The sequence below is a fragment of the Acartia tonsa genome, chromosome 7 (genome assembly GCF_053477335.1).
Source record: "Acartia tonsa isolate MP-2025a chromosome 7, ASM5347733v1, whole genome shotgun sequence".
NCBI classification, from domain to species: domain Eukaryota; kingdom Metazoa; phylum Arthropoda; class Copepoda; order Calanoida; family Acartiidae; genus Acartia; species Acartia tonsa.
The window spans coordinates 41,773,562-41,801,382 of NC_137266.1; the positions used below are offsets into that span (position 1 = coordinate 41,773,562).

Sequence of the window (27,821 nt, forward strand, 5' to 3'; positions counted from 1 at the left end):
CTACTGTTTTTAAAATGGTTTCTAACATTTTCAGAATCAAGTAATCTATAATAAAAATGGCTCCTCGTGGGGAGGAGGATCTAGACATGGACGTGGGGGGTAATCCCCCCTCCCAGCCATTTAATCTTGAGGTCACAGACTGGGATGCCACCTCCGTCAAATTGAAGTAAGTTTGTTTCTTATACAGGGAAGCTTCTCTTACAATGGATTTGTTCGGTTGTCTGATTTAATTAGAAATATCTATAATACAAAGTAGAGCGATGTCTGTCTGTCCGTCTGACCGTCTGTCCGTCTGTCTGTCCGTCCCTTAAGATCTCGGTAACCACTGAACCGATCGGATTCTACTCTTCAGGGTATATACCTATTGGTCCTGTGGTGGTTTTAAGCTATTTTCTTGGGGGGTGGGACACCCCCAACCCCCCAAAAACAAAAAAGATTTCCTTGGTCCTTTATGTTTTGTAGAAGATTTCCTTGGTCCTTTATGTTTTTGTAAAAGATTTCCTTGGTCCTTTAACGAATTTCGCCTCAATTTTTTTATCACCTCTTGGGGCAAAGCCCCTAGAGGCTAGGGGCGAAGCCGCTAGTACTCTTATATAAAGTAGTAAGCTTTTTTTGTCTGTAGGGAAGGATCTCAATAACCGCTGAACTGATAATATTCTCCTTTAAAGTAAAGTTTCTTATAGGAGAAGGTTTTTAACTATTTTCTCTAACCGCTGAACTGATATGATTCTCCTTTAAAGTAAAGTAAAGCTTCTTAATTATTTTTGGGAGGGTATATCAACCCTCCCATAAGAAAAAGATTATAAAGAAAAACTAAACAGTAGCTTTGCTGACGAAAACGTAAATGTTAAAGATTTTTGAGTTGTTTTAAGCAAATTTAAGCATAAATTGTCAGACCACGTTTTTTCTTCAGGCAATGTTTTTTTTCAAATGGTCTAACAATGAAGGCAAATGCATTTTTAGCAAACTTTAAGATTTTAAGATTTTTTTAAAATCTAAAAATGTCAGTAAAATATTTAATAATCCTAAAATATAAAGTAGTAAGGTTTTTGTCTGCACCTGGATGATTCTAAGCTATTTAATATTAATATCTAACTTTATTTTTTAATTATTTTCCTACTTTCCTTACTCTTTTGAATACAGAGCTCCTAGATGCCAGGGGCGCAACAGCTAGCTTTGTCTTAAAATAATAACTAATAGCTATTATTTTCTGAAATATTTCAGCTGTCATGCAAAAACATGATTTTTTTAATTCTTGTCTCTCGGAAAAGAGTCAATGAAACCAAAATAAGTTTTTACAGAAATATTTTCACTATGAATTTAATCAGTTTTTAAGATTAAATTAACTTTTTTTATAAAAAAAAATACATTTACTTATCAAGTGATATACCTAAAAGTAACTATGTAGTAAAGAATATTCCCCCCACCCCACCCGCTTTTTGAAAATAAGGTGAGAGGGGGTAGGTTTAGTTTTTATCCTCATGTCCAATCCTTGCGGGCCCAATACCCTGTACACAATATAAACAAACCTAACCAAGTAACACAAGAAACATCTACCTTAGCTCCCCTCTTCTCTTCTTTGTTTCAATTTATTTTAAAATAAGTGGGAGGGGGAGGGGAGGTTCTGTGCTCTACTTGGCAATATGAGGGAAACATCCACTTAGTTAACCCATTAGTGACGAACCGGCTTTTAACGCCCGGTTCCAGAAAATGCCGAAAAAAAACGGTTCTCAGTTTTAGGATTGCATCATTCTCAGTATGAATCCCCCCTCTACTACCCTGGTTTTCATTTCCCCCTGGAGCAGGCAGATTTGCTTACTTCCGTTTGCCGGTATAGCTCAACAAAATTTGAAAACCAAGAAAAACAAGGTGATTTTAAAATACCCCTCCTAACTTTTTTGTTTATGAAGTAAAGTTAGTGATTTTTTTCGTGAAATTTAAAGTTTATTGGCATTTACATTCATTTGTGAATTCGTTTTATTCAAATAATTATTTTTTATATGATTTTTTTTATCGTTTTTTTACGTTCTATATAGACCCGGCTCGGCATATGGGGGGAAAGTCTGAAATTTTCATTACCCGGTTTTACTAATAGATCTTTTTTACAACAACAACAAAAACCGGGTTTATTAACCAAAAAGGGGTGGTACCTAAAGCCAAAATCTTAAATGTGATATAAATTGTTTTGTATGTTAGTTGTAGCTCTATCAATTACATGAGGTTATGTAGTTTTCAATTACGGATCGTATCGTAGTTTTAAAAAGTGTTCATCTCACTTTGGGCGTTCAAAAATTACATTTTTAATTTTTTGGGCCAAATAACCGGGTATTTAGGTCGCAAACGGGCTTTAATGCCGGGGGAAAGTACCAAAAAACGTCAAAAACGGTTATTAATGCCGCAAGGTTTTTTTACTCGCGTCGAACCGGGTTTTATTGCAACTTTCCTGTGCACGCCACTAGAGCAAAACAAAAAAATTGTAATTCCGTTTTTACCATTATAAAGCTTCCCTGAGATTTTCAGCTCGATCGGTCCATAAAAGTGGCGCTCGGCACTAATGGGTTAATGTAGGTAAATGTTATGCTTTAAAAAAACCTTTTTTGTTTTGTTTTAATAAATTTGGGAGCGAAGCTACTTTTTTAAAATTGAAAAAAAAATCTTTAAAGACCAGCAACCCTGACTGCTAGACTTTGGGACAGTAATGGCGTTTACCCATAACAGCAAATTTTTAGATGTATTTTTACATATATTTTTTGTGAGATAGATTAATAACCTAAAACCCCACTCCTTTCAATATGCATAATTATTACAAAAGATATCTCAGCCATTGTGGGTGCTCTAACCCCACAGGGCCCTATTACTTTCAAAGGGCTACTATCCCTTTTTCACCTAAATTCTATATTATGCAGCATGAGTCTACTAAAAGGACATTTTAAAACTTTTGAATTAAACTTCAATTTTAACTCAAACTTATGCAAAATTTGAGGCTAGGTTAATTATGAGTTAGAGCCATGCAAGGTTAAAGGTCCAAAATGTTTTATGTTTTCGCCTTGGCTGTAATACCTATATTTGTCTTTTTCCTAAGGATTTAGAAAAATTACTTTCAACCTGTCTAAAACCAAAAAGAATCTTTGATTTTAAAATTTGAAAAAAATGAAAGAAAATAGAGCTTTTAAAAATATTTAGTTACAGTTTTGTAAGGAGTACAGGAAAGGCGGAGTGAGTGGAAATTATTGAAATGCCAATGTCAGCCATCATATCCCCATGAATTATTGCGGCCTTACAAACAAACAAAACAGCCACAAAAAATGCATTGAAATTTAGCTTAATTTTTTCATTATTTCCATAGATACTACATTTATATATTTTAATTATTATCATTAAAAAAATTAGTTATAGAAAAAAAGTTTCTGGTTAACACTGTTACTCCTCGTATCTTTTCAATACAAAAGTAGAAAATCCAGAACTCAATATATGCTAACCTAAACAGATCAAAAATGAAAAATTATACTTCTTTTTTTAAATTCATTTCAAAATAAAGGGTGTTGTCACTTATTAAGAGGTTACTTTGAGTGATAGCTCCAGAATTTTCAGGTTATCTCCAGCCCTAAATGCTAATTCCAATGCACATAACAAATGATTTTTAAGTAATTATGCATTAAACTAAATAAGCAATTAAGACAAGCGATGACAATTTTAAACATAGAGGAAACACCTTTTAGTAAATCTATACTTTTCTACTTTTCAACTTTTTTTTCACATTGGCTTATTTCAAGTAAAAAAATAAATAGACACATACATACATATTTTAGGGAAATTTATATTGAAATGAGAAATGTAAAGAAATAAATTCAAATAAAAATCAATAAAGACATTGGAAACTATTTCAACTATGTTAGATATTTTTGTCCAACTATGTGTACCTCTAGATCACTGTTAATTGGGAAACTTGGATTATTTGTAACTTATTATTCTTACTTTTTACTTTTTTTCCTCAAGCAAGGAATGTTTTCTTTTCTTACATTTTTGTTGCACTCATAATAATGCTAAGCGGCTATTTTTGTTTTAAGAAATAGTTAAAATTTCTTCCAAAAATATTCAAGGCTTCTTTTTGCATAACATATTTCTTATGAATACATCATTTTTAAATAACTTTGCTACTCTCTTTCTAAGTTTGTTTGTTTGTCCTCTATCTGTCTTTCCTACTGTTCATCCTAATGAGCTTATGTGAATTAACAGCTGTTATTTGAGATAGGTGGCTTCTCTTTTGTATTAGAATATTTTGCTGAATTCTGAGTCTCTGACAATTTTAATGAATAATGGTCATCTACTTTTTATTGAATCACTTTATTACATTTATATCTATCACCTTTGCTACCTAAGGATATTTACATTATTGTTTTAAGAGAACACAATCATTTATAGTTCCATCTTTTATTTACATTTTTATTTTTTTCAGGTGGAAAGCTCCTGAGAACGATGGTGGTATTCCCATCACATTCTACCACATGGAGTTCAAGGCCAAAACTGATGAGGAATGGCAGGAGGGTATCAAGGTGAAGCCAGGCAAGAATCCCTCCGGTACAGTTGATAAACTTGAGACTGGTACCAAGTATGAATTCAGAGTTATTGCTGAAAACAGAGCTGGCAAAAGTAAAGCCAGTGAACCTACTCTTCCTCTGGTTGTTAAGGCCCAGAAGGCTCCCCCAAAGATTTGCAGAAAATCTATGGAGGAGAAGAGTATTAAGACAAACCAGCAGCTTGATCTCTCTGTGCCTGTCGAAGGTGAGCCTGCCCCTGAATGTTGGTGGGAAATCAATGGCAAGGATGTCAACAATGGTCCTAATATCAAGGCTTCAAGTGGTACTACCAACATTGCTAAGCTTCTCTTGATTCCTGCCAAGAGGCCACATGCTGGCACATATACCTTGAAGGCTAAAAATAAGTGGGGTGAAGATTCTTGTGAGGTTGTGATCAATATTCATGGTAGACCCACAATTCCCATTGGACCTCTTAAAGTTAGTGAGGTCACTAAGAAGTCATGTTTTCTGCAATGGAAAATGCCAGAGGATAATGGCGGCAAACAGATTCAACAGTATGAAATTGAAAAGATGGATGAGAGCATGGGAAGCTGGCTTCCTGTTGGCAATACCAAAGGACTTTCCTTTACTGTGAAAAATCTTGTTGAGGGCAAGAGTTACAAATTTCTTGTCAGAGCTGTCAATGATGATGGAGACTCTCCTGAACTTGAAACTGAAGACTTCATAGTTGCAAAAAATGCTTTTGACAAGCCCAGTGAGCCTGGTAAGGTTAAGGTCAACAACTGGGGTCCCAACTGGGCTGAGCTCTCATGGAAAGCCTCTGAAGATGATGGCGGGGCTGAGATTGAGAGATACAAGGTTGAAATGAGAAATGTTGACAGGAGAGCATGGAATGAAATTGCTTCCACTAGAGACACCACAATCACAGTTGAAAACTGTGGCATTGAGTTGGATTGTGAGTATATATTCAGAGTTACTGCTGTCAACAAGGGTGGAGAATCTGATGTTTCTGAATCTTCAAATCCTATTACCGCAATGGAGAGATTTGTGAAACCAAGATTAGATAAAGATATGCTTGGTAAGACCAAGGAGCTCAACTTTGGTCAGATGCTTAAGTATGAGGCTGTAGTTACTGCTGAGCCACCAGTCAAGTTTACCTGGAGCTTTGGCGAGGAGCCCATTGTACATGATGGTGACAGAGTTGTTATTGATAATTCAACAAAAAATAGATGTGTTATTATGTTTAAGAATGTTGAAAGAAAGCACTCTGGGCCTCTGAGATTAAATGTTAAGAATTCTGTTGGAGAAGATGAGCATGAAATCAGACTCACAGTCTTGGCTCCTCCATCCAAACCCAATGGTAAGATTGAGGTTACTAATGTTAAGCCTAACAGCTGCAGCCTGTCCTGGGAAAAGCCTTCTGATGAAGGTGGATCTCCTTTAACTGGATATGTCATTGAAAAGAAAGATGTTGAAAAGGACTACTGGTCTGTTTGTGGCAGAATCTCTGGTAAGATGGTCACTGTTATGAAACAGTTAGATTATGAAGTTCATGACCTAATGGAGAACTTTTGTTATGTATTCAGAGTCATGGCCAGCAATGCTATTGGTGACTCCGAACCTTTGTATGCACTTACACCTGTTGTTGCCAAGTTTGCTCTTGATCCCCCTGCACAGCCTTACAATATTAATGTTGTTGATTATGACTCTAAGTGGGTCAAGTTAGACTGGAGCATTGCTGCTGGTCCCAAAGCTGAAAAGTTTATTGTTGAGAAACTTGAAACATTTATGATCCCCAAGGATGAAGAGGAGGAACAGCCAAAGAAGAAGAATGAGGAAGGAGAAGAAGGTGAGGAGGAAGAAAGACCCAAGTTTGTGATGCCTGTTGTCAGAGATCCTGCCATGAAGAGAGATCAAGAGTATGTTGAATATTCCACAGGTTGGATTGTTGCCGGTGTTACTGATGATGACTTCCCTGAAATCAAGATTGATGAAGTTCAGGAGGGCTACAGATACCAATTTAGAGTTAAGGCTGCTAACAAGGCGGGTGTCAGCTATCCCTCAGAGCCCACTGATGAGATCATTGCCAAGAAGAGGAAACAGAAGCCAATCATTGACAGGTGTGGCATCCCCAATGAAATGCACATCCAGCGTGGTGAACATTTGACCTTGAAGGTTAAGGTTCAGGGTGAACCTATCACTGAGAAGTCATGGTTCTGGGGCAGAAGAGAAATCAAGGCAAGTGGAAGCGTTCTTGTTGAAAATACTGAGTACACCAGTAAACTTCACATCATGTGCCTTGAAAGAGTTGACACTGGTACCTTCTACTTTAGAGCTGAGAATGTTCATGGATTTGCTGAAATTGCTGTAGATGTTATTGTCATGGTTCCTCCAACCAAGCCCAAGGGTCCTATGAGAATTGATGATATTTGTGCTAGTGGATGTACTGCTATCTGGCAAGCACCTGAAGATGATGGTGGCTCACCTATTACTCACTATATTGTTGAGAAAGTTCATGGTAATGGAGACAACTTTATGCCCTGTGGTAGAGTGAATGCCCCAGAAACTGAGTGTAAGATCAGAGGTATGACAGAAAATAAGGAATACAGGCTGCAGGTCATTGCAGTCAATGCTATGGGTGAATCTGAACCTCTTGTTAGCATTGATGGATTTGTCACTGAGAATCCCTTCCAGACTCCTGGTGCTCCTGGCAAGCCTGAAATGTTTGACTGGGACACTGATCACTTTGACATGAAATGGGATGCACCTAGAAATGATGGTGGCTCCAGAATAACTGGCTATGAGCTGGAGGCTCGTCTCTGGAGGGACATGCAGTGGTTCAAGGCTGGTGAGGTCAGAATGCAGTTTGAAAGAGGAGTTGTTGAGGGTATTGAATTAGGCTCTAGCTATACTGTCAGAGTTAGAGCCAGAAATGAAGCTGGTTTTGGACCCTGGTCTCTTGAATCTGATCAACTGACATGCAAGTTTAAGAATCTTCCACCTAAAGTGACCCTTGAAGCAGAAAAAGATATTACTGTCAATGAACACGAAACATTCACAATCTTTGCAGACATCCAGGGTGAACCTATGCCTGAAGACATCACTTGGCTGTTGAACGGCAGTGAACTAAGTCACAATCCCAAGAATGGCATTACCGTTGACAACTCCAAAGAATACAGAAGCAAACTTCAGCTTGACTCAACGACAAGAAAGGACTGTGGTACTCTCACCTGTGAAGTTTCAAACATGAATGGCAAGGCAAAGGCCATTGCCAACCTGCACATTATCGGCAAACCCTCAGTACCTCAGGACAGACTTCTAGTTTCCAACATCACAAGCTCTGGCTGCAAGCTTTCATGGGAGGCCAGCAAGGACAATGGTGGACTCAATATTGAATATGTTGTGGACAGGTACGAGGTTGCTGCTGATGCCTGGACTCATCAAGGAAACACACGCAATACAGAACTTGTTGTCAATGACCTGGAGACTGGCAAGGAGTATGGATTCAGAGTGGCAGCTGCTAATGAGGTTGGAGAGTCAGATTATATGCAGACCGCCAAGACAATTGTCGCCAAGAACCAATACAGTAAGTCATTTTCATCATTGCTATTTCATTTTTTACATTTAGACTTCCTTCAGCATTAATATCCCCTGAATATTTTGACAATTTTGCGTGTTTTATTGCAAAATCATTAAATTTCAAATATCTTATCTAAAGCTAAAAATTGAGATATTACATTTCAGTTACTTTCCCAAAAATTGCATATAATTTGAAATTGAAATATTTGTATGTTTATAAAAAGTGGTATGTGCATTCGCCACCGCAAAACATCACATCTTTAAGAGTACTACCTTTCCAGTCGTTAAGATCTTAAGGTACAGACAAATATCTTGTAATTTTTAGATCAAGATTATCAATATAACAAATAAATAAAATATGATTTTTTAATGATGAAATTAGAAGAGGAGAAGAGGGGTTTATAAAAAAGCTGTTCTGATAATTTGATAATATGATACATGATGGGAAGAGATTGCACACTAAAAAGTGGGCACGCAAATACTAGGGATCTAAAGGGATAAGATAACGGCCAATAAATTAATGTAACTCCCCAATAATGACACACAAAATATCCCTTCTGTAGATTACAATAAGAGGGTAAAACATTTGGATCCTCAACATTTGGAACCAATGAAAGCTGTTAAGCCAACGAATAAGAAAACTTTGGGAACTAGTGTAATAAACAACCCAAAGTCCCCTCCTTCCCTGCAAAAATACACAAAAATGCTGACCACATAAAATTTTAGTATCCAAACTATGTGATACAGACATGTTTTTCCGCCAGTAAAAAATAGGTATGAATTCTAATTAATTAAGCTCTTTCTTTGTTGTTATAAATCACAGTATTATTGTAAGATAATTGCAATAAATATCAAGTATAAGATTGAATCAATATACTTATTTAGAAATCTAAATAAAAAGTCTGTTTGAATTGAGCCCACGATTACTTACAAGATGCATATAATTAATATTTGTATTTAGAAAAGCTTCACTTTTGATAAAATAAATGTATTTAATCTTGTTATTTGTGCGCTACTTATGGATATAAATGCCCCTCCTAGTTAAAATGAATGAACATCCCAAATTTAAAATGTGATCAAGACATATCAACTTACAAATTCTGTTCCTTCAAATTTTCAGTGTCCGATCTCTTCCGCTATTAATACTTTTGGTGCGTCCCTTATCCTATAGGCTCTTAACTCTAAAGAAGGGGGCAGAAAATGGAATAAAACAATCCAAAGACTTATATCTAGAATTAAAATAGCCCTATAACTTCCATGAGGTTCAGTGGTTTGTAAGATCTTTAAGGACATACAAAGACCTTACTACCTTATAAAATATCATTGAGTCTTTTTCTGCGAATAGGTTGAAATGAAATTATGGGGAAATGATATTTCACCAAAATTTTCCCTGACGTAGTAAAAACATCAACATTGAAAAAAGTTGAAAGGGAAACGAACGGAAAGTTAAGTTTCATGACATTGACTTTCAAGCAGCCATAGTGCGTCCCTAGCCTTTTAGATAAACTTGGTTAAGATTGCTTCCACCAGAATAGACAAAAACCTGCAGATGAACCTTTTAAGGCTTATCTGTAAGGGCGGTTGACCCAATCAGCGATGCAGCCTATAGTACCTATAAAAATGACGCCATACAATGCGAATGAACAAAGGCAGGCCAGTATGACATCATTTTTATAGTTTACATTTACATTATAATTAACAATCTCATACTGCTATTCTAAATTGCGTAACGCTAATCTGATAATGAATTTATGGCTTTATATGTTGATGTAATAACTAGGGTTGGGCCGGATATTTTTTTGGCCGGATACCGGATATCCGGCTAATTTCAAATACCGGATATCCGGCAAATATCCGGTTATCCGGCCAAATTACCGGATATCTGGCCGGATAACCGGCCAAATTACTACATATTAAAGTATCAAAAAAGGATATAGTCCCTTTCGTGTCAACGCACCTTAAGGGGCGATTCGTTGTATTTTTAAAATTGCTTTTGATAGGTTATTTTAGGTTAGGTTAGGTTATATTTGGTTAGGTGATTGCCCCGCAAGGTTAGGCAATTGGCCCCGCAAGGTTAGAGTCCCCTGTGAGGGGCTAGAAATAGGAGAAAGGCTACTGTGAAAATATGAATAATCGCTCCTTAAGGAGCGTTGCCACAAAAGGGACTATACCCGCAAAAAAAATTTCTTCATAAACTGGTGTTTTATATTATACTGCGGTTGCGTCCCTAGTATCTAGGGATATTAGAACGGACATGAAAGTGCAGTGCAGTGAAACCATACAACGACTTTTTTTTTATAAAAATTTAACAGCCTAAAACCACCCTGGGACCTATAAGAAGCTTCACTCTAAAGAACCATATCGGTTCAGCAGTTAGCGAGATCCTTCGCTTACTACTTTATAAAATAGGATAAAATTAAGGTTAAAACTTAAAAAATTAAGAATAATTACAGCCATTTAAGATTAACATTACAGCCATTTAAGATTAAAAAAAACAGAGATTTTTGTTGTAAAATATAAAAGATTATATTGCCGGATATTTGGCCGGATAGTTTCAATATCCGGTATCCGGCCGGATATTGATATTGATATTGATATCCGGCCCAACCCTAGTAATAACAGCATTTAAGTTTCACCAGGGATCTTAGGGGATAAGACAAAAGTACATTGATATACATCCCAAATTATGATAAGAAAACAAACTTAACCCTTTCTGTAGAATAATATTACTGGTAAAAAAGTTTGGTCAGTTTTAGGTTCCTACGACAAACACAGGAGTCCAAAACGTCCGAGTGGACAAACTAACCTATTTTAGATCATCTTATAGGTTTTTTAAATGCCTAACCCCTGCGGGGTGCTTAATTGTTTATTCATATCGTAACCTTACCTAACCTGTATAGAAATACTTAATAAAATTGATATTTTAACACTCCTGCGTTTGTCCACTCCGACGTTTGGGACTCCTGCGTTTGTTATGGAATAATTTTTAGTTTGTACTACCTAATCAAATTTGCTTCAAACCCAAAAGTTTTTGAAGGCAACGAATGAACAAAGGTATTCACAAAACTTTGGGGGACTTTATAATTTTTTCTCGTATTCATTCGAATCCGGTGGATAGGAACCGGTTCTCATCCATACGAAAAAACTATGTCTAGCATCGTATTATATCCAGCTTTCTACGAATATACATATAAATGTACAATCATAAGATTAAAACCAGTTTTTTTAGCCGGTGCCTTTGGCACCTCGGGGCTAAAAAAAACTCGTTTTAATCTTATAATTGTACATTCTATATCCGCGGAAAGCCGTTTATAATACGATACGAGAAATAACTATTACCAATATCAATTCCTAATTTTAGACAACTTACGTATTCCCTAATATGTGTGTGTATTTGTGTGTGTGTTTGTGTGTGTGTGTGTTTGTGTGTTGATATTTGCATCAAATTTTCATGTTAAAGCGTGCAGTTCCCAATTTCTTGGTGAATTTTTCGTACAAAAAATTTATATCTAGCTATAATTATCTAAAACTCCTAAAAAAATAAACATTCACATGTAGCAGTGAAACAAACAGAAATCATTAAAATAACATTTACAGACAGACTGTATCTTTAATAAACAGTAAAAAATTAATAATAAATTTAACATATTTCTTACATAGAAGGAGAGTAAATCTAATTTCTAAGGACAAATGAGGTTTAAAATATTTTTGCAACAAATAAGTTACAGACAAATGAGCTTTTTTAAAGTTGAAAATTCTAGACAGTTATTTTTTCATGAAATATCTTTCTAAAATTTGTAATTTCATTTTTGATAAAATTCTTTAGAGTATTAATGATTTTGTCTAATGATTTTTGTATACGTAATTTTGCAAATTTAGAGACGCAAATTTTATCTTTAGTGAAGATGAATTTAAGCATGTCTTGGATGCAATTATTTTTTTTTTGCACGTTTTGATTATATTATTCATTTGAAAACTAGGATGATAACAATCATAAATGCAAAGCTTAACAATAATATTTCAGAAGTTTAAACAAAACTTACTTATAAACAGGATGAATTGAGATGCTTTCAAGATCAATGGCACAATTCTAACATGCCTCTGAACAAACAGACCGACCAACATTATAGAAAAGCTTCACTTTTGAAAAAAAGTCTTTAGGTTTGACAAAAATAAAAGATTTTATGTTCAAAAATCTGCCATACCTGAATTTCTAGTTTGGCCCCAAATTTCTTTTCATGGTGATTTCTTTCGGCGTTAGGTTTAAAATTAACAAATATTGCAGAGTTCCTATGGAAAAACTGAAAAAAATTGACCAAAATACTTTTTAGGTGAATCTCTGCCCCCCTCAGCTCCCGAGGTTGTGGATGGTAATGAGAGACAAATGACCATCAAATGGAAGGCTCCTATTGATGATGGTGGCCGTCCTATTACAGGTAGCCAGATACATGGATAGATTGATTGATTGAATGAATAGATGGACAGACAGATAAACAGACAGGTATTAAGAATAGACAGATGACACAGGAAAAGCTCCTATTGATGATGGTGGCCGTCCTATTACAGGTAGCCAAATAAAAATAAAGATAGGTACAATGTACATAGGTACAGACATACAAACAGACAGGTATTAAGAATATACAGATAACACAGGGAAAGCTCCTATTGATGATGGTGGCCGTCCTATTACAGGTAGACAGATAGATAGAAAGATAGGTACAATGTACATAGGTACAGACATACAAACAGACAGGAATTAAGAATAGACAGATAACAAATGGAAGGCTCCTATTGATGATGGTGGCCGTCCTATTACAGGTAGCCAAATAAAAAGAAAGATAGGTACAATGTACATAGGTACAGACAGATAAACAGACAGGTATTAATAATAGACAGACAGCAAATGGAAAGCTCCTATTGATGATGGTGGCCGTCCTATCTCAGGGTGACAGTTAAATAAATAGATTCTGATTAATAGAAAGAATAGATGGACAGATAAACAGACCTATATTAGGTCAGTTGAAGATTGGTTTATAGATTATGTTGTGATAGGTTGATGAATTGATTAATATATTGGTTGATAAATTGGTTAATGACATGGTTGGTAACTTGGTTGATAAATTGGTTGAAAGATTGGTTTATAGATTGGTTTATAGATTGATCAATAGAATGGTTGATAGATTGGTTGATGAATTGGTTGGTAAATGTGTTCATATATTTTTTAATAGATTGGGTAATAGATTAGTTTATAGATTGTTTAATGATTGGTTGATAGATTGGTTGATAGATTGGTTGATATATTAGTTGATAGAAGTGTTGATAGATTGGTTGATAGAAGTGTTGATAGCTTATTTGAAAGACAGAAATATGTGAATACTCAGATTATCATATTAAGGCTGAAGCAGTTGGTAGCACAGAATGACATCCATCAGAGATACTTGACATCCCCGAGATAATTCTATATTATGTACCTAGGTTACCATATTGAGGCTAAAGCAGTTGGCAGCTCAGAATGGCAGCAATGGGAGATACTTGACATCCCTGGGATAATTCCATATCATGTACCTAGGCTACCATATTGAAGCTAAGGCAGTTGGAAGCTCAGAATGGCAGCAATTAGAGATACTTGACATTACTTATAAACCTAAATTATGTACATAGGCTACCTTATAGAGGTTACTCAGTTGGTAGCACAGGATAATTATGTAATGTACCTAGGTTATCATATTGAGGCTAAGGCAGTTAGCAGTACAGAATGGCAGCCATGTTATATACTTGACATCTCTGAGATAATTATATATTATGTACCTAGGTTACCCCTGGGATAATTCTTTATTATGTACATAGGTTATAATATTGAGGCTAAGGCAGTTGGCTGCACAGAATGGCAGCCATGTGAAATACTTGACATCTCTGAGATAATTATATATTATGTACCTAGGTTACCCCTGGGATAATTCTTTATTATGCACCTAGGTTATCATATTGAGGCTAAGGCAGTTGGCAGCACAGAATGGCAGCCATGGGAGATTCTTGATATTCCTGAGACTACAGCTACTCTCAACAAATTACAGAAGGGATTTGAATATCAGTTTAGGTAAATATATTGATTAATCTAGATTTTTAAAAAGGTTTTGAGCTATTAAAAGAAAGAACACGTCTCCAAAGGTTTGGTCTATCATTAAAAAGTCTAATGTCCCCTACCACCCTGCAAGAAATACATTTGCTAATTTTTATTATGAGAATTAAATGCCATATGAATATATGTACTCTTATTCTGAAAATAATTAAATTTTCCTGACAAATTTTTTGACAAATTTGATTCAATTTAATTACTTTTGATTATCAAATTTCATGTTTGAAATACATTTTATGTATTTAAAAATATATAAATATATATATATAAATATATAAATGTTAGAAATAATTAGCATAGCACATAAAAAGCAAGCTAAAGTAAATTATTATAAAGGAAGAAATTTTGCTCTATATATTCTATTGGCTCCATATTGGCAAAATCTTGAGAGATTTTAGAGAAACATTACTACTTTTTATTAATTTTTTACTTCTTCCACGAATTATTTTCCTAATGCTTTGGCATCAATTGTATTGCCCATAGGACCTCCAAATCAGTGGTCTCCAAAATTGTTCTAAACTTTGACTGTCCTTGACACTTTTGATTTTTAAAGTAACCGCCATAAAAAAAACACTTTTAAACATTTAAAACTGTCAGATATATATCTATTTCTTGCCAAATTTACATACCCAGGCTACCTTTTTCTTCGAATTTTTATTCAAAAGGAGAGTAAGCCTTTTTTTAAATTTCAAACAGGCATTAGTTTTCATGACAACTAATCTTGTTTTTCTCTTCTTCAGAGTTATTGCTGTGAACAAGGCTGGCAAATCAGAACCCAGCCACCCATCCAGACCCAGGCTGGCCAAGGAAAATGATTGTAAGTGTTTTTTTTTTTGGGGGGGGGGGGTATACACAGGGAGTAAGGGAGGGGACAATGGATCGAATATTCAATTTTTAAGTAGTCTCAGACTTTGGGGACGGGCTTAAAGGGAATGTGCACGAATACAGCAGATTCTTACTGATTTTGGGGACTTGCGCATCAATGCCCCGCTAACTAGCTGAGCTAGTTTTGAATATGCAGACAGAAAAGTTTGTTATTTATCGCTGGTTTTAACAAATATTTTTTCCCAAGAAAATGTCTTTTCATGTATAGAAACTCTACTGTGATATTTATGTATTAAATAATCTAAGAACCGCTTGAATTTTGGGGTCAGTTATAAATATATTAGAAGGGTTGAGGTAGTTCTAAACAAGATTTTTCTAGTGATTAATTACAGAATGTTTACTACATTGTGATGTGTTGATAATTTAATTTTCAAGTAAATGATTTTTTTCTTAGAACTAAATTTGTTCTAAATTAGGTTACCATGATCCCCTTACAATTTTGGTAAAATTTTCTTGAAAAATCTGGTTTTCGTTGCTTTTCAGCGAACCCTCTTAAATTGAATTAATTGCCCATCGTCCCCTCCCTTACTCCCTGGGGTATACAAGTATTATTTTATCCATAAATAATGTGCCCCTAGAATATTGGGGCTTCCTATTCAAAGGAGTTAAAAATGGCCTTAAAACCATCCAAGACCTATGTAAAGCATTCCGAAAAGGAAGAACTCAGTCGGTTTAGTAGTAACTAAGCTACAGACAGAAAAAAACATTAGTGCTTTAAAATTTAGGATATGAAATTAATCTTTCAAATTAAAAGCAAATTTAATTTGCTAAATATTTAGATTTTGAAACAAATTAAATTTGAATCAAATAGTGAAGTGGTACAATTATAAAAGAAAACGTCATTATTTAAAAGTTAAAACAAGGACGATAATGAATTGTAGGGCAGCCATATCATAAAAAGCTTGAAGTAACATAAAATGTTTTGTTTAATGAACCTAGTTTTGGCAAACTTAATATAAAACTACAGTTTGAATTGCAATTTTTCTTCTCATCAATCAAGGGTGTTAAAGTGTTTTTGAGTTGCTACGATGAAATCATTTGTCAAATAAAGTACTTTAAGTCAAGGGTTTAAGAAATTGCGATTTTTCACATGGTTTAAAGTACTCAATTCAAATTAAGACTGACTAGCGAAAAATTAATATAATCCTGATAATTAAGTGGTAGGATGTTTGTCTGTCTCTCTAAATATATCTATCAATCTAAATACATCTACCTATCTATCTATCTATATATATCTACAGGGTGCTTCAAAAGAATTTTTAAAAAAAAATCTTAATTATGCATAGAAAATAAAACAATTATATAAAATGCTTTATATATTTGGAAAACCTGTTTTGGGACATTTATGTTTCAAATATTCAAAAATGTTTTTTCAAAAACTGATGCCTTAAAAAACGGTTTTTCCAAAGGCTTTATTTTTGAAGATTTACGAATTCAAAGGTTAAAGGTTTGTTTGAAATTCAAATTGTGCGGCTTGTATTAATAGCTATCTATCTATCTATTTATATTTAGTGCTACCATTTATCGAGATGAAGGGAGTGCGTGACATAACCGCTAGTGTGAAGGAGAGAATAAAGTTTGATGTGCCCATCAGTGGAGAACCTGTCCCAGATATTGCTTGGTTCAAGGAACAATTTTCATTCTTATTTGTTACAAAATTGTCATATTTATTACCAGCAGCTACGCCCGTAAAGGCCTATAAAGCCAATTTAAGCCCCCCCCCCCCCCCTCCTTATTAATTTTTTCGTGGGGGGGTGTATTGTATCTACAACCTCTGCAAAATATTTAATATAATATTTATTAACCTATGGGAAGCTACCCTGTAAAGGATAAACATATCGGTTCAGCGGTTAGCGAGATCCTTCGTTACAAACAACCATTCTGTAATTAGGATTAGTTGAAAAGATAAGACACGGCAAGTGCTGAACCAAACAATCTTATAATAAAAGTATATACATTTTTTTTGAGCAAACAAAACAGAAAACATGGTCATAAAATCTAAGGCACCAGTATAATTTACATTCAAAGGCTCCCCTCCCTCTTTAAGTTTTCTTATTCATAATCTCCATCAATAAAATGAAAATGTTACTAATCAGGGGGAGACACCTATTGAAGAGCTTGAGGATCGTAGCATCAGTATAACCAACACAGAAACTCACACCAAAATTGTTTTCTCAAGTCTTAAAAAAGTCCACGAAGGCAACTACTCACTTACTATTTCAAATAGGTAAATAGATAGATAAACAATTAAATAGATACATGCAAGGGTAGATAATTAGAAAATAGATAGATAGATAGATAGAAAGATAACAATATGAATAGTCATATCCTATCCTCTATAATACAAAGTAGTACTATATAAAGTAATAAGCTTTTTTTTGTCTGTAGCGAAGGATCTAGCTAACCGCTGAACCGATACAGTCCTCCTTTACCGTGTAGCTACATATTTGTTTTGGGATGGTTTTAGGCTATTTTATTTTTATAAAATTGCTGGGTAGGTACGGTTTTAGGCTATTTTCCTGTCTCCACCTTTCTTCGAATATAGAGTCACTAGATGCTAGGGGAGCATTCGCTAGTATTACATAAAACATTGAAAAAGCTAAATTTGAGGCAACATGTTTTTATAAACCTCTGACCAAAGTCATTAAACTCATTTTGACAAAGGATGGAAGTAGATAGATAGATATTTTTGGACCAGGGAACAGGATTCAGGGTTATATTTTAATAGGGGAGATTTCTATTGGGAAGATGTTTGTACCTTCCCCGGAAACCATATTAGTTTAGCGGTTACAGAAATTCATCGCTACACACAGACAGACAAAGATTCTATTGCTTTTTCTCATAAGGTCTGGCTCGGATAGTGCCAAGTTCTCCGTGAAGGTTCTGGATCGTCCTGCAGCGCCTGACCCACCCATGAAGGCCACTGTCGAGGGGTCCAACTGCACTCTCCTGTGGAAGAAGGTGAAGGAGGACGGCGGAGCACCTATCCAACACTACCAGGTGAGAGAAAAGCTTTCTCATTGATTTATATAAAAACTTTGGGTACTTTTATCATATCTTGGTCAGTTCGTTCAAATTAGCAGTGTCCTAACGTTTAACCAATAACTTTAATCTACAGATGGGTTAATTTTGTTAATCATCCCTTTATATTCCCGGGAAATGAAGAAAAGTGTCCCAATGTAGGGTGCATCCTCCTCCCACCCTCCTTAATTTTCTCAGGGGACTGGATACACTACCCTACAGCCCCCATCTGCAAGCCACTGTTTACAGTCATAATTTACATGGTATCATTTTTCTTAAAGAGAAAAAAAAGAAAGGCAGATATTGGAAAATAAACGAAAATTATGAAATAAAAAAATCCCAAAAGGGGTTACCTCTCGCTGTTGCAGCGCAACTTATGAATATAATTGTCCTTGTTTTTTTTTATTAGATTGAAAAGATGGATACAGACAAGGGAAGTTGGTGTGCCTGCGGACATACCAAGGATAATAGCTACACATTGAAGGTAATTATTACACAACCTTTATCTTGTTGTCCTAACTACAGACATGCCAAGGATTATAGCTACACATTGAAGGTAATTATTACACAACCTTTATCTCGTAGTTCTAACTACAGACATACCAAGGATAATAGCTACACATTGAAGGTAATTATTACACAACCTTTATCTTGTAGTCCTAACTACAGACATACCAAGGATAATAGCTACACATTGAAGGTAATTATTACACAACTTTTATCATACAGTTCTAACTACAGACATACCAAGGGTAATAGCTACACATTGAAGGTAATTACTACACAACCTTTATCTTGTAGTTCTAACTACAGACATGCCAAGGATAATAGCTACACATTGAAGGTAATTATTACACAACCTTTATCTTGTAGTTATAACTACAGACATACCAAGGATAATAGCTACACATTGAAGGTAATTATTACACAACCTTTATCTTGTAGTCCTATTTACAGACATACCAAGGATAATAGCTACACATTGAAGGTAATTATTACACAATCTTTATCTCGTAGTTCTAACTACAGACATACCAAGGATAATAGCTACACATTGAAGGTAATTATTACACAACCTTTATCTTGTAGTTCTAACTACAGACATACCAAGGATAATAGCTACACATTGAAGGTAATTATTACACAACCTTTATCTTGTAGTTCTAACTACAGACATACCAAGGATAATAGCTACACATTGAAGGTAATTATTACACAACCTTTATCTTGTAGTTCTAACTACAGACATACCAAGGATAATAGCTACACATTGAAGGTAATTATTACACAACCTTTATCTTGTAGTTCTAACTACAGACATACCAAGGATAAAAGCTACACATTGAAGGTAATTATTACACAATCTTTATCATGTAGTTCTATTTACAGACATACCAAGGGTAATAGCTACACATTGAAGGTAATTATTACACAACCTTTATCTTGTAGTTCTAACTACATACACACCAAGGATAATAGCTACACATTGAAGGTAATTATTACACAACCTTTATCATGTAGTTCTATTTACAGACATACCAAGGATAATAGCTACACATTGAAGGTAATTATTACACAACCTTTATCTTGTAGTTCTAACTACAGACATACCAAGGATAAAAGCTACACATTGAAGGTAATTATTACACAATCTTTATCATGTAGTTCTAACTACATACACACCAAGGATAATAGCTACACATTGAAGGTAATTATTACACAACCTTTATCATGTAGTTCTATTTACAGACATACCAAGGATAATAGCTATAAATTAAAGTAATTATTAAACAACAAAATAAGGATTTGCACCTGTTATTGAGGCAATGCATATCCAATTTCAAATTAAGCAAAGATATTTTTATTTACTATACTCTGGCCAACTCTTATATAACTATAAACAGAATCATTTTTGCATTACCTTCTAGATCGGATTTTTTTCCGCTGAAAATTTCTCTACTACAAAGCTGGAAATCCGCTGTTTTAGGTTGTGATGAAAACACATGTATCTCATCTTTTTATAGAAAATTCTACAATATGAAATGAAAATCATAAGTTTTTTTTTATTTGTTTTAAATTCCATATTAGCAGATAGATTTATATAAAATAATACAATAAATTTAATCTCTCATTTTAATCTTGATTTTTTTTCTTAACCTGCCCTGTTCTATTATAAAATAAAGCATGCATATTGTATATAAAAAGTACAATTTTCCCATTAACATATTTTGCATAAAAAAGGTAAACTATAGTTGTATTTCCAACTAAATTCTAACTATTCTCACATAGGTATAGCATTTCAAATTGTTTAAAAAGTTTTCTCAAATGCATCCTAAAACTCTCTCTTGTGGACTTTTTTCTTCAGGGGTGTAAAGATAATTATATTGGGCAGTTTTAAACATGTTAAATATTTCAATAAGATTATTCACAGCATTATTTAGTTATATAAAAGTAACAGGATGTGTGTTTGTTGCAGCAAATGATTTTGCTAACCACTGTACCGATATAGTTTCTTCTTTCTATGTTTCCAGGGAAGATTTATAACTATCTTGGAGGACAGTACCTCCACCCTCTTATGATATATCACTCCTAGAAAAACTACAACCTTCCCAAAAAATGTTTACTTTTTACTATTTTCTAACCCCTTTCCCAAAAGTGCTCAAATTGCCTCTAGTAAAGATTAAATCTAATCAATTTTAGAAGCTTTATATAGGTTCTGTAAAGATATTTATTTTTTGTTCAAGTCCAAGTATTCTAGCGTACTATTTATTTTAAATATCTAACATATCAGCATTTGGTACAATTTTAAGGAAATGCAATAATAGATTTAAAAATGTATAGGGAATAGTCCCTATCGTAACATCGCCCCTTAAGAGGCGATTCGTGTTATTTTTTAAATGTTTTTTTTATAGGTTATTTTAGGTTAGGTTATATTGGGTTAGATGATTGCCCCACAGGGTTAGGTAATTGGCCCCGCAGGGTTAGAGACCCCCGCATGGGCTAGAAATAGGAGAAAAGCTACTGAGAAAAATACGAAGAATCGCCCCATAAGGAGCGATGTTACGAAAGGGACTATACCCAATGTTTTTAATAATTTCTTATTCCCTAATTTTTCTAAAAAGACTGTAGCTTATCCAATAATCTTCTTTATTTCGTCTTGTGACAGATTAGATAATATTATATTGCGTTCTTTCCTAGTAGCGAAGCTACTCTACTTGTGTTATAAAAAGTCGACTGTTTTAAAGCTTGGGGTAATGTGGAAAAAAAAACAGCTTGAACGTCCTTGTCAAAAAACTATGTCTCCGTAAAATTAATGAAATTTATGTTAAAATTTGGTAATACCATAAAAAGTTTTTTTTTGCAATGAAAGCTTTGATTATTTGGAATTCATTTGTCCCTTTTTAATGTAAATTTCGTGCTAAGAAACTACAGGGTTCATATTATGTTCAGTTATTTATAAATTCAATTAGAAACAAAATACATACATGTTAATTATTTTGAAAATTTACTTAATTACTTTTGAAAGACATTGAATTAACAAATCAATTATAATCTTATTCTTAATTTGTTTTTCTATGTCTGCTACTCCATTTGTAAGAATTATCTTTTTGTTTACTAATGTTAACGACGTCCTGTTTTGTTTGTGACTTTTCAGCGTTTATTACCTCCAACTTCATTATAACCCTTATTAATGAGCATATAAAGACCGTTATCTTCTTTCAGGGTCTGTTCCCCGGTCACAGCTACCAGTTCCGCGTGTGTGCGGTCAACGAGATCGGTGACTCTGACTTTGTGACCAGTGAAACTGTCCAAATAACCGAGGATTCTGCAGGAAGGTATCGTAAATATTCAATTATTCTGTAGCTGGACAAATTGTTTTTGAAAATCAGCCATGTGACGTCATAAAAATTAGGTAGATGGAAGGAGAAGTTAGAAAGAAAACCCCTAAAAAATAGATGCATAATCCCTCATTTTTATGACATCACAAGGAAGATGTTTTTTAGACACTTTGTCCAGCTACATTATTCAATTTTTTAAAAAATTAATGGGATGTTTGTTTGTCTATAAACTCAGATTTCATTTGACTGTTTAGAGGGATGCGTAAATAGATTCCAGTCAAAATTTATCTTCTTTCTCATGATACAAAATTCACAGAACCTTGATAATATACCGGAGAAGGGGTAAAAGTGACGAAATTCAGTTTTATCAGTTAAAAACGGCTGAATAATAGTGCTTTCCATTATAATGAATAGGCAGCACAGAAAACCCACTTATTTTTTAAGTAGATTGAAAATAGGAAGGCCCTTATCCTGAGGGCCTATAATTGCGAGGCTCCTAACTAAATTGTTCTTTTCCCTATAATTATTATTTTCTCTAAAATTATCCTTGATTAAAAGTACTTCCTACTTTACTAATTATGACTTAATAGACATACTAAAACAATTATTTCCATAGGTCGCACAACCACAAACGTTTATACTGTAGTAACATCATAGGCGTCCAAGGGGGGGGGTAATGGGCCATTTGGCACCCCCAAAATTTTGAGAACAATACCCCCCCCCAAAAAAAATTACCCCTACCTTGGGGGTGCCGTAGGCACCCCCAACGATTTTGGGGGGGGGGTATTTACCCCCCCCAAACGATTTTGGGGGGGGTAATTACCCCCCCCAAAATAAATGTTCTTTAAAAAAAATTTTTGGGGGGGGGTATTTACCCCCCCCCAAATTGAATGTTCTTTAAAAAAAAATTTTACTGATAGTTTATTTTAGGATAGGTTATATTGGTTTAGGTGATTGCCCCACATGGTTAAGCAATTGGCCTTCCGCAGGGGCTAGAAATAGGAGAGAAGCTTGTGTGAAAAAAACGAAGAAACGCCCCTTAAAGAGCGTTGCCACAAAAGGGACTATACCCCAATATAGTCCAACCAGTTAAAACAGTTCTTAACCATGATAACAAAAAATCTAATAGTTTGATCATGTTTTATTTGCTTGGGCCTTTATAAGGGCTAAAACCATCCCGGGGATCTATGATGTAATTGTAAAGCACTGAAGATTCCATAAAATAGATACCTAACTAAATTAAATATTTCATTAAATAATGAAAAAGAATTTCTATAGGCGATTTCTTTTGGGAGGATGTCAGGGTGTCTCAAAACTAGTTATAAAACTTACCAGGACCTATAAGACGCTTCACTTTAAAGTATAATCATATTGGTTCATTGATTAGTGAGTTAATTATTGTATTTTTATGTTCTAAAGAATGAGATACTACTATATATTTGAATAGTAGTGGCGCCCTTAGCATCTAAGAACTCGTGTTTTCTAAAGGGTAAAAAGGGAGGAGAAAAATAGCCTAAAACCACTCAAAGGATTGACCTATAATAGTGTGGAACCATCATGGGATCTATGTGAAGCTTTCCTAAAAAGGAGAACTCAGTATTAAAAGGAATGAAATCTGAAGCTATAGTCAAATAAACCTTACTTACTACTTTATGTTATAGGATAGTACTTATTTACTTGATAGATTAGGTAGGTGCTTTTTTTACATAATTAAATTACCCCCCCCAAAAAATTTTACCCCCGGGGTAAATTAGTTTGGGGGGGGTAATTACCCCCCCCAACAGATTTGGGGGGAGTATTTACCCCCCCCCCAACAGACTTTAGGGGGGTAATTACCCCCCCCAATCAAATTTTTCCCCCGGGGTAAAAATTTTGGGGGGGGTAAAAAAAAATTTCGGCGCGCTTCGCGCGCCATTTTACCACCCCCCAAACACGAATTACCCCCCCCCCAAAAAAGAAAAGCTTGGACGCCCCTGAGTAACATCATATGCGAAGATGGGGGGGGGGGGGGACATTGAACTGCAAATTATGCTGGTCCCCAAAGCTTTGTCTTATTTTAACCTTTAGGACACGTATTCAGCAAGGATAGGGAATCATTAGCAGTGTCGAAACTTGTCCACCAATAGGTTAAATTTACAGCGTGAATCCCCTTTAAATAGAAAACAAGGATGACAACATCCATAAGTAGCAAAGCACAAAAAATCGTAGATTGGAATACGTACAAGTAGATTAAAAGGGTATTCATTAAAATCAAGAATATATTTAATGGATAAAATAAACATGAAAACTTGTTTTATTATGTATGATGACGATGGTCAAAGTAAATTACATAAAAGATGCTCATAAAAATGGGAAAATTTATTTTGATACTGATATCCCAAAAAAGTTTGAAAATTGGATAAAAAAAACCAAAGATATGGGGAAATATGTAAAACATATTAATATAGCCAAAAACCTGAATAAAGGCAGCCTGGCCGCCATGGTTGTTTTCTTAAAACAACAGAAAATTTAATTTTTATCACCTTAACTTAAAAGAATTAGGAAAAATAGACCATATACACTGAAGATATGGAGAAAAATGTGAAAAATATAAAAATAGCCTAAAACCTGCTAAAAAGACAGTCTGGCCGTCATGTTTGTTTTCTTTAAAAGACGGGAAATTTAATTTTGATATCTATAATTGGAAAAATTTTGAAAATCAGGCCATAAACACTGAAGATATGGAGAAAATTGTGAAAAATATAAAAATAGCCTAAAACCTGCTAAAAAGACAGTCTGGCCGTCATGTTTGTTTTCTTTAAAAGACGGGAAATTTAATTTTGATATCTATAATTGGAAAAATTTTGAAAATCAGGCCATAAACACTGAAGATATGGAGAAAAATGTGAAAAATATAAAAATAGCCTAAAACCTGCTAAAAAGCGGTCCGACCGCCAATGATGTTTTATAGTCAATTGTGCTCCTTAATGATAGGAATGTTGTCAAAAAATTTCAGCATTCTATCTTTTATAGGAGCTGAGTAAATCCCATTTCCCCCATAGCGTTACGGACGGACGGACTGACTGACGGACGGACTGACTGACGGACGGACAAAGTGAATTATAGAGTAGCTTCGCTACTAAAAATAGAGTAGCTGTGTTAATCCCAAGTATTATTAATTACTAATAAGTTACAAAGTTATTATCTTTATACATTATGATATTAATATTGGTCTAGTCGCTTATAATTAAAAATAAATTTGAAGGGCAAGGACTATTTAGAAGCGAAGCTTCTTTATAACTTGGGTAAGTCCGTCTTATAGAAGGTTTACTAAATTACTTTCGTGTTTAATGGCGGGTTTTAAAAAATTGTTTTTACAAATTTGTAAAATTTAATAAAAAACTGTTGACATTTAATATACTGATGTATGTTTATGTGAATTTACAAGATTATCTTCTAACTGTTTTTTTATTACTCTGGTGTATTTTGATAAACATATGGCCAATTTTATGATTGTTGCGCTACATATGACAACACCGTTCTTGTTTACTTTATATAACTAATTGATTTATTATTACTTGGATCTTACACCAGGTTATCATGTACTTCAATAGTATTAAAACTTGGGATCTACTGCAGTTCACGGTAAAATATTGCTGGTAAGCAATATTTTCAAAAATCTATGAATTTTAAAGGCTGCTAGCTGCCAAACGGCTAAACGTACAGATCATACCCGCACACTATTTTAAGCGGCATAAGGAGGCCTACAAATAATCTGGAATAGCCAAGATCCAATTATGCACAGGGAAAGGTTCACTGAAGAAAAAACGCGTAAAATATGTCTTTTTCGCGCATTTCTCTGCACTGCGAGATAATTATGCATTATTGATTTATGGCTATTCCAGATTATTTGTAGGCCTTCTTATGCCGCTTATACAGTATGCGGGCATGATCTGCTCGTTCAGCCGTTTGGCAATAAGCAGCCTTTAAAATTCATAGATTTTTAAAAATATTGCTTACCAGCAATATTTTACCGTAAACTGCAGTAGATCCAAAACTTTTAGTTAACTAAAATAACAATCTCCATATCCCCTCCCCTACTACTGGATGAACAAACTGATCAATAAACGACAGGGGAAATAGCAAGCTAAATTTACGAGAAAAAATTTCCTCTGTCATAATATCCACGTATATTCTACATCCATTATATCTGTATATCCGTCCTCCTGACACCTAATCATGTCTTAAAGTTGGGTTCAACTTTCCAAATAGTTGGATTATGCCCTGGTAACAGTTTTTAAGGACAATACCTGCTCTTTCCTTTTTACTTTTATGAAAGATATCGGCGCTTAATTTGCATTTCCGCTTTTAGATAAAGAGTTATACAAAAAATGAATTTTATAAAAAATCCTTAAAATTTGATGCAGATTTCAAATCTACTCCATACATTAAAATTCCGGAAAACTTATATCTCTTATTAGACAGCCAATCCTATTTATTTTCATAGTAATTTATTTTTTCAATATTCTTTTAAAAACTGTTTTCTTAGTAAGGCCAAGTTAGAATTGAGTCATATACTTTGTTCTTACAGAGATTAGGGATAGGTAAATTGGAATTATTATTTATTAGATTTATTTCTAACTCTTTCTCATTTTTGTGAAACCATATTATTGATAAAATGTCATTAACAGCACAATATTGCTTCGCCCCAAGATGTGGTTGGGTGTCTCCAACTAAACTTTCATAAAATTGTTCATCCGTTTATACGATCTTTCGGGACATACAAACTATAACTTTCTATTTTTATATAAGGAAGAATTAAACATTTTAGTATCTCAAAGAAAGATAAAATTTAAAACATAGGAAATAACTAAGGAAATTTATTGATAAAATAAAGTATGTTTAAAAGGATTGAAATAGTTATTTCTCACATCGTATTATAAACAGCTTTCCGAGGATATAGAATGTACAATTATGAGATTAAAACTAGTTTTTTTTAGCCCCGAGGTGCCGAAGGCACCCGCTAAAAAAAACTGGTTTTAATCTTATAATTGTACATTTTTATGTTCGTAGAAAGCTGGATATAATACGATGCTAGACATAGTTTTTTCGTATGGATGAGAACCGGTTCCTATCCACCGGATTCGAATGAATACGAGAAATAAATATTTCCTTTCGCCCCTGGTCTTTACTTTCACACTCTCATATACCCTCACTTACTTCAAACCTATCAAATTTTATACAAAAATTATCAAAAGAAAATTAATTTTATTTCTCAAAAACATAACATGCAAAACATAACATGCAGACTGAGAATTTGTCCGTCTGTCTGTACCAAAAAATCTTATGAACGGCTTGTTATCAGGTAGGGGTGGACTTTTGTTAATGATTTTGTCCCCAAAGTTTATTCATTATTTAACTTAATCTTAGCTTGGTTATAAAAAATAACAGTGCCCAAACTTTTCCACCAATAATTGAAATTATCTTTTTCAGAGGCTTGTGAAAAAAATAAGAAGTAAGAAGAAGTTAGCGTGATACTGATCATGTTTTTATCTAAATATGTTTTATTTTAATTATTATAAGTCAAATCATTCTAAAAGTCTTAAAAATTTGTAATTTCATTGTTTCAATTTTATTTCAATCAATCAATTAATGAAATTGAGTGTAAAGAAATGCGGCATTCAAAGCCATTATGCGCATGAAAACTTTTAGAAATATCAAAAACGTATCATGAATGTATAGATTATAATTTTACTGTAATTGTCGCTGTGTAAATAATTTTATTTTGAAGAAAAATGTCTTGAAAATCTCGTCATCAAATATATATGTTACATTTCTAACAAA

At 34.2% G+C, this 27,821-nt stretch overlaps 1 protein-coding gene across 1 annotated transcript; it reads left to right on the forward strand.

Moving 5' to 3' along the window:
* Positions 1-32: 32 nt before the first annotated feature.
* LOC145323780 (twitchin-like) lies at positions 33-27,821 on the forward strand. Its single transcript, XM_080166315.1, has 11 exons — positions 33-166; positions 4,457-8,124; positions 12,449-12,553; positions 14,094-14,214; positions 14,994-15,070; positions 16,651-16,764; positions 17,233-17,365; positions 17,985-18,138; positions 18,569-18,643; positions 21,883-21,995; positions 27,471-27,821. Exons 1-11 carry the CDS (start codon positions 57-59, stop codon positions 27,478-27,480), a joined length of 4,680 nt encoding a protein of 1,559 aa, XP_080022441.1. The 5' UTR covers positions 33-56; the 3' UTR covers positions 27,481-27,821.

Bases quoted from the DNA above. Each gene is read 5' to 3' on its own strand.
- LOC145323780 (XM_080166315.1), top strand. From the start codon at position 57: ATGGCTCCTCGTGGGGAGGAGGATCTAGACATGGACGTGGGGGGTAAT. The intron at 12,554-14,093 runs GTAGCCAGATAC...TTATGCACCTAG, and splicing joins TGGTGGCCGTCCTATTACAG to GTTATCATATTGAGGCTAAG. The intron at 18,644-21,882 runs GTAATTATTACA...ATCTTCTTTCAG, and splicing joins ATAATAGCTACACATTGAAG to GGTCTGTTCCCCGGTCACAG.